A 14,617-nucleotide genomic window follows, 5' to 3' on the forward strand; every position below is an offset into this window, starting at 1 on the left:
ACTGTGGTTAGTAGCATGCTGAGTTGTGTTTAGTGGGGAGACGTGCAGCACACTCACAGGTCCAGCTTGAGAGTTAAGATGTGTGATCATGGTTGAAATGATAGCAAATATTGACAGATACACTCACCCGCCATAGGCTGGGATTGGAGGAGGAGGTGCTGCAGCACGAAACGTGTTGTAAACGGTGCGACCTCGGCCTCTGAGGTGTGCCCCTCGATAGGCAGCAGCGGCGGTGGCAGCAGGGTAGGGAAAACCAGGCACTACAAGAAACACAAAGCAACAGCACACAGTTATAAAACCTTCCCCATTTCAATGTGTACAAAAAAACTATGTTAGATAGTTTGTGGTGGCAATATCATTGTTGCTTGATTCCACTGTGATTTAAAAATCAAAGATCTGAGGCATCTTTGATATTATTTTATTTATTTAGTTGTTGGTCTAAGGGAATAATTTCACCCAAATAAATAAATAAATAAATAAAGGACACACATTGATTGTAAACTGCACACAGCACCAAAATATTAATGTTAAAATGATCTTCATAAGCTTGTCACATAGGCCCAGAGGGTGGTTTCCTTTTCACTGCTCAAACTAAAATCCAACAAACTGGTATTTTAATTTCTGAGGTGAAATAAATAGCACCTATTAAACTTTCCCCCCGTAAATGAGAAAGACCTGTGTATTTTAGTGATTTCCTCACCAAAACTGGCACGTCCCATTGTTTGCCCACCTTTTTCACCTGGTATATTTAGATTGGTTTGCCCTGACCATAGGCTCAAAAATGAGAGCGCCTTAGAGCATCATCATCATGCTCTGTTGGTTAACATTAATATGATTATCTGAAAGTATTAATGGCAGGATAAATGCAAAATTACAATCCTTTCTCAGCTATACCCACGTGACACAAAGAGGTGTTCAAGGCAGCTGTATCTAAAAATGTCTGCCTTTGCTCACAATGCCCAAATCAATTCAAAAGTGACCACATTCACAAGAGAATTTATGGAAAGGTCACCTTCTGAGTGTGATGACATATTTGTTGATATAGTACATCGGTCTCCTTCAATGAATCTCAAATGCAGGTATCCAATATCAGAGTGCTATTTAACGCCCCCTTTGAAAAAGTGACCTGCATTCTGCACAAGGAGTTTCATAACCATGTAGAGGAATGTGGTCCTCTTGTGTCAGTTGTTGTTATTGTTTAATATTTATTATTATTATTATTGGTGTCATTATTTTTTGGGGGAACGATTGATAAGCCAAGAGTTCAGGTGATACCCACAAGAGTATGGATGGTGGCATGTTGCAAAGTACAAGTGTAAGGTTTCAAATGATGACACTCTGTTTTTGTCTTTATTGAGAGGAAGTCCTTCTCACAGAAGTGAGACATACCTTCTGTGCATGGCTTCTATTGGAGGCCGTTAGAGTAAATACTAGATTTGAAACACAATAATTCACTGTTCTTACATCACAAGATTGAAACTTTTTAAATAGTTTTTTCAATTTTTTTATGTCATGGGGAAGCACTAATAACCCATTCATACTGTTTATTCTTCCAGAATTACAAAGACCTTAGCAAGGTGGTGGTATGGAAATGATGGTCCACCATCATGCCAGTCTTATTTGGCCTCTTTCACATCCAAGATACAGGAATGTGGGTGGCACTTTGGAGGTGGCAACAGTCATTTACTTTGTGAGCCCCAGTTCTATTCATATTCTGTCTGAGAGAGGATTTTAGTATACAGTACATGATGGTGGCACAGCATCTGCTTTCTGCTCTCAGATTGTAGAGAACAAAGATTTGGAGTGTGAAAGGAAAAGAAGGTAGAGTTGGTGCTGGGGGAGTGCCATGCTATTATGTATCAAAATATTTTTAATTTGGGCAGGAGAGTAACACCAAGAGCGATGGTCACCAGGGCTCAAGGTATTTAAGGTTTGAGGAGTGGAAAGTTAAACAGAGGGAGCTGTGGGTTCCAGGGCCTATATTATACATTGTGACCCGGGGGCGCAATGGGTGTGTCTGCTCACTTTGAGTGCCCTAGGGGCACAATGGTACTACAGAAGGGGCCGCAGATGCTAGAGCATCCCCTTCTGAAATACAGATAGCAAGTGCGCGCATTCTTCACCAGCGCTATCATGACAGGGTGTTCCTTCATTTGCATGGGGGGTGGCCCCATACAAATTAGGGAATCACTTTGCCTCTGCGCCCATGCTGCATTGATGATGTGGGTGCAGAGGCAAACATGCCTTTACAGTGCACACTGAAAGTATGTCACAAAACATTGGCGCCTCCTGAAGCCAGTCCTCTGGGGGGTAAAGAAAAGGGGTCCCATGGACCACCCAACATGTCCCTGCAGGCGGTGCAGTCATTCACTAATCTCACTATATCTCTAATCCCCCTTAAAAGTGATGATGGGTTGCCGCCTGCACAGTGAAACATATAGCAGCTTTTTAGCAGTTGCTCCATATTTCACTTGAATGTGCTGCCCCCCAGGGCAGTGCATTGATTCTAATATGGCACACTTTCTTTGTTTGCATCCGGCACACCTTTTAAAAGGTGTGCGGTGGCACAAACAAGGAAAGTGCGCCCTATCTATAATACGGCCCCATGTACTTTTTTAAAATTGGATGTGGGAGGGGGGCGAGGGAGGTGAGATCAAGTTGTGCATGGCTCCCCATGAGTCCTTTACCACTGCAGGTGGATTTGGGAAGCAAAACATAACATGAAATTGTTGATGGGTAGGAGTGAATAACAGCGGGCTTTCACTTTGGGGTGCTATGTGGCATTAGAAACAACTCAAGCTGTGCTCTTGTCTTGTTGATGCTATAACGATTTGGTGGAAAACACTCCAGTTATTAGCAGCTTCTGATCTTAACAAAAGGGCATTTGCAGGTGGCTGTGGTGCTGTGATAAAGAATTGTTAAATAATGTGGAGGATATCTCATTAAAATAGGAAACCCTGGGCATCCAGAAATTTTAACTTGGTGTAGGTACTTGTTCTGGGATTTCTTCCAAAGAAATCCATTCTAAACACAATTCAGTAATGATGATACTTCGGCTTTTCTGCTCTGGACAATATGAACTAGATAAACAGTGTATTAAACAGAGTGGCTCAGGTTGGTCAATTCCACTTTTAGTCAAACTATTCTCTAATGATGAATCAACAAGTACAATAGAGTTGATGATCTGTCTGTGTGTGTAAAATGGAAACGTGGTAGGATTTTCCTTTATTTATATACAATAATATCATCGTTATGAGGTTCTCAACACCCAGACATTGGCCCTTTATTTGCTCTTGCATATGAGAATGTTTGCTATGACACTTTATGCTCGAAGAGGATAGCTGGGACAGAGCTGAACTACTCAAGTGGTGTTCCAAAAAGACTGGCAAAGTTTTCAACTGATGTATCTTGATTTAGGTGAATATATTTAAGGAAATTCTAGATGTGTTGTGCTAGCCTTGAAAATGTCTGTACTGACATTAACTACACACTCACAGAAACGAGACAACGCACGGAGGGCCATGCTTTCCCCAGAATGTAGACCTGCTCTGTTTGAAAGCCAAGCATCTTCATTTATAGTCATTTTTTATAGTTTTAATGTCGAATGTGACTGGATCATTACATTACATCAGGGGAACGGACACAAGGGATATGATGGGGAAAGTAAATAATAACTTCCGGATTCCTGCTGGCCGTTGCTTTTCATGTACTTTACAAATTCAGTAGGGATGATTTATATATTGATACATTCTATGAAATTCAGTTAAAGGGATGTGAAAGGAAAAGGATTTGAGTGCCAATACATAGATTGGCACTGGAGATTAACCAGGACAATTGAAATTATGAGGCATGGGAGAAACAAATTATATGGCAAGATCGCTAAATTATGCATCAAGGAAAGTCGCGTAATTCAGTACATTTTGTGGAAGTATGATATCAGTTTTACTTATTTTACAATGTTAGCACTGTCTGAGTAGAGGTCGCTGCCCAATAGTAGTATTTTAACACCTAAATACAGCATTCAGAAAAGAAGAACTGTATAGGGTCTGACACTGTGCCGCAATACATGCAGCAGCATTTTTAGTAACTTTTGATCTGGTTGAGTTAAAAACTGTTTATATTTAAATCTGCAAATTATGGAAGTGCAGCAAATTCATAACTATGCAGAAATCGATGTGGCTGCAGGATAGCATAGTTCCAGAGTCCCTCCCTCAATTACTCCTTTTAGTTCAATGCATGTGCTTATTCTTGTATTTACATAGACCCTTAATGGAGGTTGAAGGACAGATAAGGGTAAACAGTGTATAGCGGGGTAAGTGGGTAAGGATATTCGACCTGAAATATTGGTATTAGAACTATTCAAAATTAGTGGTTCATCATATGTATATGCTGTTTCTGATTCTGTCAGTTTGAGATTATTTACAAATATCCAGACTACTGACTAAGCAACCCCAGTATGTTAGTTTCCCTAGACACCCTTCAGACACCGCTCTTTCAAATATGCTTGAGGAGAGGGCCAAAAACCTGGATGTTTTCTATATTTCTGGCCTCCCTCTGAAACTAAAATGTTGCATCATTGCTTGCTGTCTCAGAGCAGCAGTTACATTTTTCATTTCAAACAAGGCTATCATTTCACACTATGTCATTTAAAGTGGAAATGTGATGCACTTTGATATGTAAAAGAGGTGAAACTTTTCTGAAGTTTGCCTATTAAGTCATGGCTGGGTGGGTAGATGTCACTGTTGTCTGTCGGTGTGTTATTGCTGCTTTTAGTTTTGGCTGGGAGGACCACGGTGCACTGAGAGAAAGTGTTTCACTCCCTATGATGAACAGTCCAAATTATAATATCAGGGCCAAAAAAGTTGTGTATTGCTAGGGTCTACTGAATAATTTAGTCCCTGAATTAGCAGCAAAAAGATACATTCTCTTCAAACGAAATGCTTAGAAGGAGAGCTGCTAAAAATAGAGGTCTCTTGTTGGCAGTGGTTTGCACCTTGTCCAAGTAGGGACCCTCACCCACCCTGGTCAGGATAAGGGGATTTGACATCCAAGATAACCCCTGCTCACCTCCTTGGTACTTTTGCAGTCAGGCTTATCTTAGAGGCAATGTGTAAAACGTTTGTACATACATACATAGTAACACAGTGAAAACACTACAAAAGGACACCACACCAGTTTAGGAAAATAGCCAATATTCTTCAGAATAAACAAGACCCAAAGTGACAAAAACCAACCTACACAAGTAACAATATCACTTTTCATAGGTAAAATAAGTTCTGATGCATTTCGGCTAGCACAATGTACCTGGGGTGCATCAAAATCAAAGACAAAAACAGGTACAGGGGAGGTGAGGCACTTGAAAGCAAATCAATACTTTGGTTCCTTATTCTCAGTCGGAGGTGGCGTGTTGGTTCATACTGCCAGAGGAGGTAATGTGTTGGTTCCTTACTGTAGCACAGGAGACGTGATGCAGGGGTTTCTTACTGTCAGGGGAGGTGATACATCAGCTCTGTGCTGTGAGGGGAGGTGATGCATCGATCTCTGAACATGTGTCCTTGATGCCTTACTGCTGGGCCACATCGATGATATACTTGCCGCCCAGGGACTTTGAGTTGAGAATCCAGACTCGCTGTGGCAGAGCAGGCTCTGTGTTGATTTTACAGCAGCACAGCAGGTGATGCATGTATTCTTCACCCCCACAGCAGGGCCCGCTTCGGAGTCGAGCGGGTGCCACGGATGCAGTGACACAGTGCTCATGACTCAGGTTGCAGTGATCTTTCACACGTGCATCAGGTGCTGAGAGTTGATGCATGGATTTTCTTCTCGGATTACCAGGTTTTACTTCCAAGGGCCCAGGAACTGGATTTGGCACCACTTGGCTAGTCAAGGCTTTCAGTAGAAGAGCCCAAGCACTGATAGGCGAAGTATTTGATGGCCCTGAGACTTCTTAACAGGAGGCAAGCATTCACAAGCCCTTGGAGAACCTTGGAAGCAGGATGTAGAAAGCAAAGTCCAGTCCTTTCACTCGCAGGACAGAAGCAGCAAGCAGCAGGCAAGCACACCAAAGTACCAAGCAGAGTGTCAGTCCCTCCTACAGCATCCAGCTCTTCCTGACAGAAGGTCCTCTTAGTCCAGAAGTGTTCCGAAGTTATGGTGTCACAGCTCCATTATTTATACCAGTTTCTGGCTTTGAAGTATGCAAACTTCAAAGGAAAGTCTTCATAGTGCACAAGAACCCTGATCTAGCTCCAGACACACTACAGGGGGGTGGAGACAGCTTTGTGTGAGGACAGGCACAGCCCTTTCAATGTGTCAGTGAGAACTGTTCCCACTACTCCAGCTCAGGAAGACCCATCAGCCTGGTGATGGGCCTTCAGGATATGCAGAGCATCCCTCAGCTCCCTATGTCTGACTGTCTAGAGTGAATGCACAAGCAGCCCAACTTTCACCCTCCCTCAGATTGGATTACACAGGCAGCTAGTGGCACAGAATGGTAAAGAAAGAAAGAAAATGCTCACTTTCTAAAAGTGGCCTTTTCTCACATTCAATTCAAAAAACTACTTCACTAAAAGTTGCATTTTTTAATTGTGAGTTCAGGGACCCCAAACTCCAAACTCTATCTCTTTCCAATTGGAAGTTACACTTGTAAGAGGTTACAAGGCAGCTCCAATAATAACCTATTGGAGAGATAGTCCTTGCAATAGTGAAAAATGAAATTAGCAGTATTTCACTATCAGGACATGTAAAACACACCTGTACATGCCCTACCTTTTAAATGCACTGCAGCCTGCCCTTGAGGCTACCTTCCACCTTCTTAGGGGTGTCTTACATGTAGTAAAAGCGAGAATTTGGGCTTGGCAAGTGGCTGCACTTCCCATGTCGATATGGCAGTACATAAACTGCAAAAACAGACACTACAGCAGCAGGTCTGAAACAGGTATGCAGAGATGCTCTTGTGGCAGGGGGACAAAATCAGTGCTGAAGACCCACTAGTAGCATTTGAATTACAGGCCCTGGGCACACACAGTGCACTTCACTAAGGACTTACCAGTAAATCAAATATGCCAGTTATGGACGAAACCAATCACCAATACAATTTACACAGGGCACACTTGCACTTTATCACTGGACAGCAGTGGTAAAGAGCCCAGAGAACAAAAAAACAGCAAAATCTAATTCCAGCATACCGTTAAAACTGGAGGCAGAAGCAAAAAGGCAGGGTAAAAACACACCAAAGATGCCAGGTCTAACAAGAGCCTTCTGAGAAAAAGACCCAGTTGAAGTCCTTTCTAGGTCTCACATTTGTTAAATGGAACACAAACACTGTAGCATCCAACATAAAGAAAATAAAGGAAACAGAAACATCTTATGAATTGGATAACAGAGTATTAGAAAGCTGTTCATTTCCTGAAGAAGTCCCTCTGCTAAACAATAAACCCGAAAGCCACTGACAACAGAAAACATTTAATTTTTTCTTCATGGTCATCTTTCCACATATTTTGTACCCTATTTTGGTTGCTTTAGGACTTTGAGCATTGTACCAGTGCTAAACACTAGCAAACTGCCTATGCTTCACCTCTAAAACATGTTTTGCACGTTAGAACTCCATATTTCACCAATTATCATCCTTATAAGTCCACTAGAAATGGTGCCGAAATTTAAAAGGTAAATGTCATATGTCGGATGCAGCGAATATATTTGCACCACCTATATTTGGCAAAAATATATTTCTGTCAGAGGCACCACTTTGCTATGTAGAAAAAAGCCTTTTTTATATATTCATATCACCTTTAAAGTATGCCTTGTAAGCCCACAGAGCAAGCTGATAATATACGAAAATAGGGCACAGAACATATTGTGAATACTGGGCTCTCTCAGTGGAATAAAAACTAAAAGGTATTTCATGATGTAGGCCTGACTAAATTTTTCTCTAAGAGGCATAAGTGGGATTAAAATCTTTATTTTCCACCTCCACTTAGGAAAGAGTTTGAAAAATGCTTCAAACTTATTTCCTGCTTAGTGTATAAAAGTTGACCTAAAGGTTAAATCAGATCTTTAATTACTTAAGCAGTAAAGAAACTTTGCACAAAAAAAGTATGTTAGACTGCAAGAACAGGCTTAAATATAGTGCTACCACTCAACGCTCCTACAGAGCTGGATAACTCTTCTTTGGCAGGAAAAATTAACAACTCTGCCTCTAGTCCAAGTAAAGGCCAATTTGTGTTAAATGCTGACCCCTTAGCAGGAATTATCTACCTGGAAGTAGACAGGAATAGTTGTCAGAACAAAGGAAAATCTTAGCACCCTTGACTTGGATGGCAGCTCTCATGACATGAAGATGCCAAGGGGAAGTTCTTCTATTTATCCCTAGGACCTTCCTAGTTAGGTAGGCTCCATCCACAGTCATGGGGAAAGCTAGTGTTTGACCCTGTCATAGAGTGGCCAAGAAAATGAAAATAGGTCTGTTTGATGGCAGCTGGGTCCTGCTATTATGAAAATGGGGCTCCCAGTTAATGTTACAGGAAGTGTTGAACCTGGCCTTTTCTGCAGGGTCATCCCCAAACGTTTTGCCGTTGCCCTCCTGTTTTCGGATCACATTTCTGTTGGTTTGGGACTCTGCGCGCTTTACAACTGCTAACCAGTGCTAAAGTGCTGGTGCTCTCTCCTTTAAACGTGGTAGAATTAGATTACACCCAATTGGTCTATTTTATTTACTTATAAGTAGGGCTCCTGGTTTTATGGTATTTATTTTTTTGACATTTCCATCTGCATTTATCCATATTTATTTGTAGCTAATTTTATCTGTATTTAGCCATATTTATTTTGGTCTTTGTGAAAAAATAAAGCTGAAATTAGTATATTTCCACATTGATTTAACCGATAAATATGCACTCATGCTTGAATGTCTGCCAGATTTCAGTGCTGTGAACACCCACTGAAGTTAAATCAATGCACTTATACGAAAACATGCACATTTCAGTATCAACCTTGTGTATATCTATTGCTGTTAAACCCTCTTTACTAAAATTCCTTTATTTTTTAACCCCCTTTCCTATCAACCCACACAGCTATTGGCTTGGCAGTCATGGCTGACAGAATTTGGAATTATTCAAAAAACAACCCAAATTCCGTTTTTATCCACATTTAAAAATAAATACAGACACGAAAATAAATGTTTTCTGTCTGTATTTATCCACAAAAATCTGTAAAAACAAGGAACCCTACTTATAAGTCAGTCCCTAGTAAAGTGGTACTACATATAACTATGGCCTGTACATTAAATGCTACTGGTGGGCCTGCATCAATTCATGTGCCATTGTCTTATGTAGCCTTTCTAAACAGGTCTGAGGCCAGCCATTGCAGCCTACGTGTGCATTTTTAAATTGCCATTTCAACCGAGCAAGATAAACCTTTTGCCAGTCACAAACCTGCCTTTTTAATACAAATCGGACACCCATAGGGTAGGCACTGGACAGCCCAGAGGGCAGTGTGCAGTGTATTTAAAATGTTGGACATGTACTTTTAAGTTTTGCATGTCCTGGTAGTGAACAACTCCTAAATTTGTTTTTTTACTAATGTGAGGCCTAACTTTAATATAAGAAAACATTGGACTCCCTTATTACATTTAGTATGTGCTAACTTTTGATTGGGAATAGGTAAACCTTTCATGTGTGAACAAGTTTAATTAAAATTTGCCTTTAATGGTAAAGTCAGATTGTTAGTTACAATTTTGAAAATGCCACTTTTAGAAAGGTGGTGTATACATTGATTGATCCCGCCCCTTACTGCCTCAACAGGATCTCTCCCCGTTACGATATTCACTTGTAGAAAGTTGGCATTTTCTTGCCTGCAGCCTGTTCCTGGGTTGCATGACAGGGTGGAGTTGGCATTTGGTCTTTGTTTATTCCTCCCAGACAGCCACACAATAGAGGGATTTATTGTGCCTAGATTGGCCATCAACTGGCAGGACGGGGGAGTGGACCTGGGCACACTCTTCTACTTGCAATTGAATAGCCTGTGCCCTGCCTTCACACAAAGGGCTTCTCACCAATGCATTGTTCATGCAGCCAGCTTAGAGCCATGGCAGTGGAGGAAGGCAGAAAACATCAAGGACTTTAAAGAGAATTCTCTAGAAACCTTTCCTGCTTAAAATATGGTACCAAGTATAAATCTTAGATCTGCAGAACCTTCTCTGCAGTACACCTCTGGACCTGTGGAAGTCTCAGAAGGACTGCTGTGCTGCTCTGCAAGAATGACTGCTACTCTGCTGCCCTGATGCCTGAGTAAAGAACTGGGCCAGCATCTTGAACCAAGAACCACTAGAGTTACCCGAAGGGCAGTTGGCTATCCTCCTTATCAGAAGCATCGGGACAGAACAGGCTCCAACCATCTTGTTCCCAGTACCTGGGCACAGATTTCCCCCCCCAATGTGGTGCCACCCCAGTCCTGGACCCTTGGAAGTGGACCTGAAGGTGCTCTGCCAGCACAGCTGGTGTCCTGTGGGCAGAACTGATGCAGTGTGATGCATCACCAGCACAGGACTTTCCATCATACCTAGAGTCTCCTCGGAGCTACATCTGCATGATGTATTTTCAACGCAGCACTTCACATTGCAAGCCACTTGGAACTGCATCATTTACGATGACGTAAAACTGCGCATAGCAAGCCCCACAACTTCTTTGGAACTGCTGGTGAATGACGCATCTTCAACGTGGGTCTTTACATCACAAGCCCCTCGTCAATGGCATCCTCGATGATGATGCAAGGACCTCGCATCGTGACCATACGTGCACTATTAGAATTGGAGCTGGCCAACCTGGAAAGTTACACTCTGGTTGAGCTCAAACAGTTCCATAAAGAAAGGAGAATGAAAAACCAAGAAGGGCACCAAGAAATTGGAGCTTCAGAGATCTCTGAGGGACTAGACAGAGATATACCAGTTACTGACACAACAGAGAAGTAGGATGAACCAAAGTAGGGCCTAGATACCAGCCCTGAGATACAACACTCAGTGGAGGGAGGATGTCTCATTTCCAGAGTTGGAACTCCCTGCCAGAGCAGGAAGCAGTGTATCTTCGCATGGTGTGTTTCCAGGGGAGCTGGTGGGCTGGAAGGCAGAGAGGCAAAGTCAGTTGCAAATGGCCACACTCAAGATGTAGGAGACACTAGCTTTAGAGTGATTGGCTCATGAAAGGAGACTCCGAGTACTCTATCTTAATGCTACACAAGCAGATTCCAGCAACCATGATGGCAGCATAACCACGGTGTCTGCAGGTGACAAGAAAGCTTGCATACCCAAAGTCCTGGTGCCCAAATATGTGATAGTAGATGACATATACCAGTGGTTTTCTGCATGCAAGGTGGCCCTTAAGATTAGGGGTGGGCGGAATTTGCGAAATTCACTTTCGCAAACTATTGCGAAAATGTTGAAAATCTCCGCAAACACGCCGGAAATATTGCAAAGACGCGGAAGTTTTTTTCCCGCCTGTTCGCGGTATTTTTTGCGTGATCGCGGCTCGCCAACTTACCCATGCGGTTGTTCACGGGCGCAGCCATCTTGTTTTCACTTGTCCCGCTCGCTCGTGTTCGATATGACGTGCCCGCGTCCTCATTCTCTCGCTCGTGGTGGAGAAGACGTGATCGTGCGACAAATGACGTGATTGTGCGACAAATGACGTTAATGCGGGCCCGAACTGTCGCGAGACAGAGCAAATGGCTACCAACAATCCAACATCTCGTGGAGAACGCGACCGGATCGGGAAAACTTGTCGGCGAACGCGGGGATTCAGGTAAGGCGATCGCGCGCACGCGAGAAAGTATTTTTTTACAGCGCGAGCAAGAAAAAAATTACCGGTAAAATGCGGATTGCGGAAATTTTGACATTTTCACACTTTCCGCGGAACGCGAAAATGCCAAATTATCGCAATTTCCGCGAGCGGAACGGAATTTTGGCCCAGGCCTACTTAAGATGCACAGGGACCCAGATGAGTTATGGGGAGCATCACTCTAGAAAAACATGCCTTCAGTGGGGAGGGATACCTTGCTCACTGATGGAGTACATCCCAATGAAAACCATTCTTGTCACCAAGTTTCAACTCCAGAAAAGTACCGTATTAGGTTCAGGGTTAGCCTAAAGATACAGAACCAGTCCTAAGTGGATTTTCTTGATTATGCTAGCAAGGCACTAAATGGTTGGGTGCAGGACTGCAACATTGATGATTTTACTGGAGTTACGTTAATACTATGAGAGCACTTGCTCAGAACTTGTTTTGTAAAACTGCACCAGCATCTCGGTGATTGCACTCTCACTGACCCCAGATATCATACAAAGGAGGCAAATCTCTGGATCAGTACTAGAGTGTCTAAGAAGGTACCTTGAGTGAGCCCAAGATGGTTGGTTCAGGACCACCCCCAGCAGAGTGAGAAGGAGGTTAAAGATAAGCCAGACAAGTCCCAAAGTAAAGCAGGGGAAAGGTTTGCCACTCCATCTGAGGAACTTTTGGGTTGGTTCTGGTGGGTGGTGATCCAGCGTGTTTCGTTTCCAACCCGTCTGCTTTGAGTGTTCCCAATTAGGACATGGGCAGGGGACTTTGTCAAAAGAAACTGCCCACTGGTGGGACCTCCACTGGGATAGCCAATGTGGCATTATGGGGAAGTAGCCCCAAGGAAAGGTCATGAACTATGCCATGATCTCCCTTAGCTGGGAGATAGACTCAAAGTGTGAGCTTGTGATTCTGGGAGGGGGTAAAAGTGAATGAGATCCCTGTCATTGCTCTGAGGGATATCAGGGGTAGCCTGACCATGATAGTGAAAAGGCTAGTTTCTCCACAGCAGTACACCCACCAGGTATGTAGGGTAAGTCAGGCACAGAGACAGTACTAGTGTGGGTTGGGGAGGTGAACCAAGGAGGATCATAGTCAGTCACCAGTTGCCCATAGACTGCATTCTAGGGAATGAGTTACCCCCTGTGTCAGATGAGCTGAGAGGTGTGGCACCCTGACAGTTCAATTTCCGAAGGTACATCTCCCAAGCAGAGGGTTTAGGAGCCCAGCTGGAGGGGAAAGGTGGGAAAGGACTAACTGCTGTCCTCTGTCTATCTCATTCCTCATCTCTCACTCTGTTTCTGTCCGATCCTCCCTACCACTCTCTTTCTCTCACTGACTCTCTCACTATATCTCATTCATTTTCATGGAATCTACATTTCTGTTTCCCTGTCTCTTTCTCTAGCTTACTCTCACTTTGCTCTCTCTTTCACTCTTTCATTCTCTCTCTCTCCCTCTCTTCCTCTCTCACTCATTTTTCTTCACTGTCTGTATCTCTGATACAAAGGCACAGTGGATAAACGTTCCTACTGCAGTGCTCTAATCACCCTTACCTTTAATGTCCTCCTAACACTTCCCTAACCTGGTTACCAGGTGGTATCGTTATTTAATCTTATTCAATAATCCCTTCCTTGGGCCTTTCTAGAGGTACTGTGATGTCTTGTAGACCTATTCCAAATGCCAGACATAGTTGCAGTGTATAATTCAAACAAGATGTCAAAAGAATATAACTTTTACAGCTGCAAATCAGGAACAATGCTAAGCAGCACACCTATATTTTTCCCTAAGTGATAAGGGGCAAGGTAGTAGTAGCGAGGGATAAGAAGTGAAGAAATCTAGAGCTCCAGACCTCCCCATGGTGAAGTAGACAGAGGTCCATTGTGGCCATACAAGCTGCTTTGCCTATGGACTGCCCCAGTACATTCAGTTGTATTCCAATAAAGTTGTTATCAAGAGATGCCGATGAAGGCCCATAAAATAATCATTTGAGTTAATATTTTTATAAAGATGAAAACTGAAAATGTTTAGAGTTGTGAAGTCATTTAAGATGCAGGATGTCCACAAGCTGCACACAGAACTGAGAAATATAAATTTTGCAAGATTTTCCACATTGTAAATCATTAGTTTTTATAAATAGTTTTCTTGTAAGAGTAGGTTCAGGGTATATTGGTTACAAAATTGTTTTCTATAAGATAATAATAATGAGTATCACTGAGTCAAGATGATTTAATTCAAGTACATGTTATTCATAGTGGCACAATATACCAGTTTGATAATAGTACTTTAAGAAAACATAAGCAATAGGAAAGGAGATAGAAAGGCAAACAGACACAGTCGTAAAAACAGAAAGACATGCAAAGGCTTAAGTAGACAAACATTTGCTCTGAATTTGAAATACACATAAAGTGTACAAAAGGGAAAATACCAAATACATCACCTCCACTATCTTGCCTGACTGCTAAATCACTCAACATTACTTTACATTGAGAAAGATAAGTTTTGCAACATAGGCAGGAGCGAGAAGTTATGTAATTACAATAGGGTAATAGCAGGTGTAGGAAAGTCATCCTTTTGTCCTGATTACCCCCATTTTCTGGTGGTTACTGACTCTGAAAGTTCCCTGGGCTATGCTAACCAGACCCAGGGGCAGTGCTCTGTTCTCTAAAGACAATTGGTATAATTTTAATTTTAATTGGTCAACAACCTTCCTGCAAGTCCCTAGTATATGATAGGGCATGTAGGGTTAGAGACCCCGTGGATCTAATGCATTTAAGTGTGCAATGTTCTGGTGCCAT

General features: G+C 42.5%; 1 protein-coding gene across 35 annotated transcripts in view; it reads right to left on the reverse strand.

Annotated features, from left to right (window-relative positions):
• Positions 1–14,617, reverse strand: part of RBFOX1 (RNA binding fox-1 homolog 1) — a 958,925-nt gene that overhangs the window by 157,536 nt on the left and 786,772 nt on the right. For all 35 annotated transcript variants that reach the window (XR_014969494.1, XR_014969493.1, XM_085628210.1 and 32 more), the window contains exon 9: positions 128–260. Coding sequence is in view for 33 of the 35 variants with exons in the window: in XM_085628210.1 (XP_085484336.1) it covers positions 128–260 (133 nt within the window). In the remaining 2 variants the exon portion in view is untranslated. The remainder of the gene's footprint in view (positions 1–127; positions 261–14,617) is intronic.

This window comes from Triturus cristatus, chromosome 10, assembly GCF_964204655.1.
Source record: "Triturus cristatus chromosome 10, aTriCri1.1, whole genome shotgun sequence".
Taxonomy (NCBI): domain Eukaryota; kingdom Metazoa; phylum Chordata; class Amphibia; order Caudata; family Salamandridae; genus Triturus; species Triturus cristatus.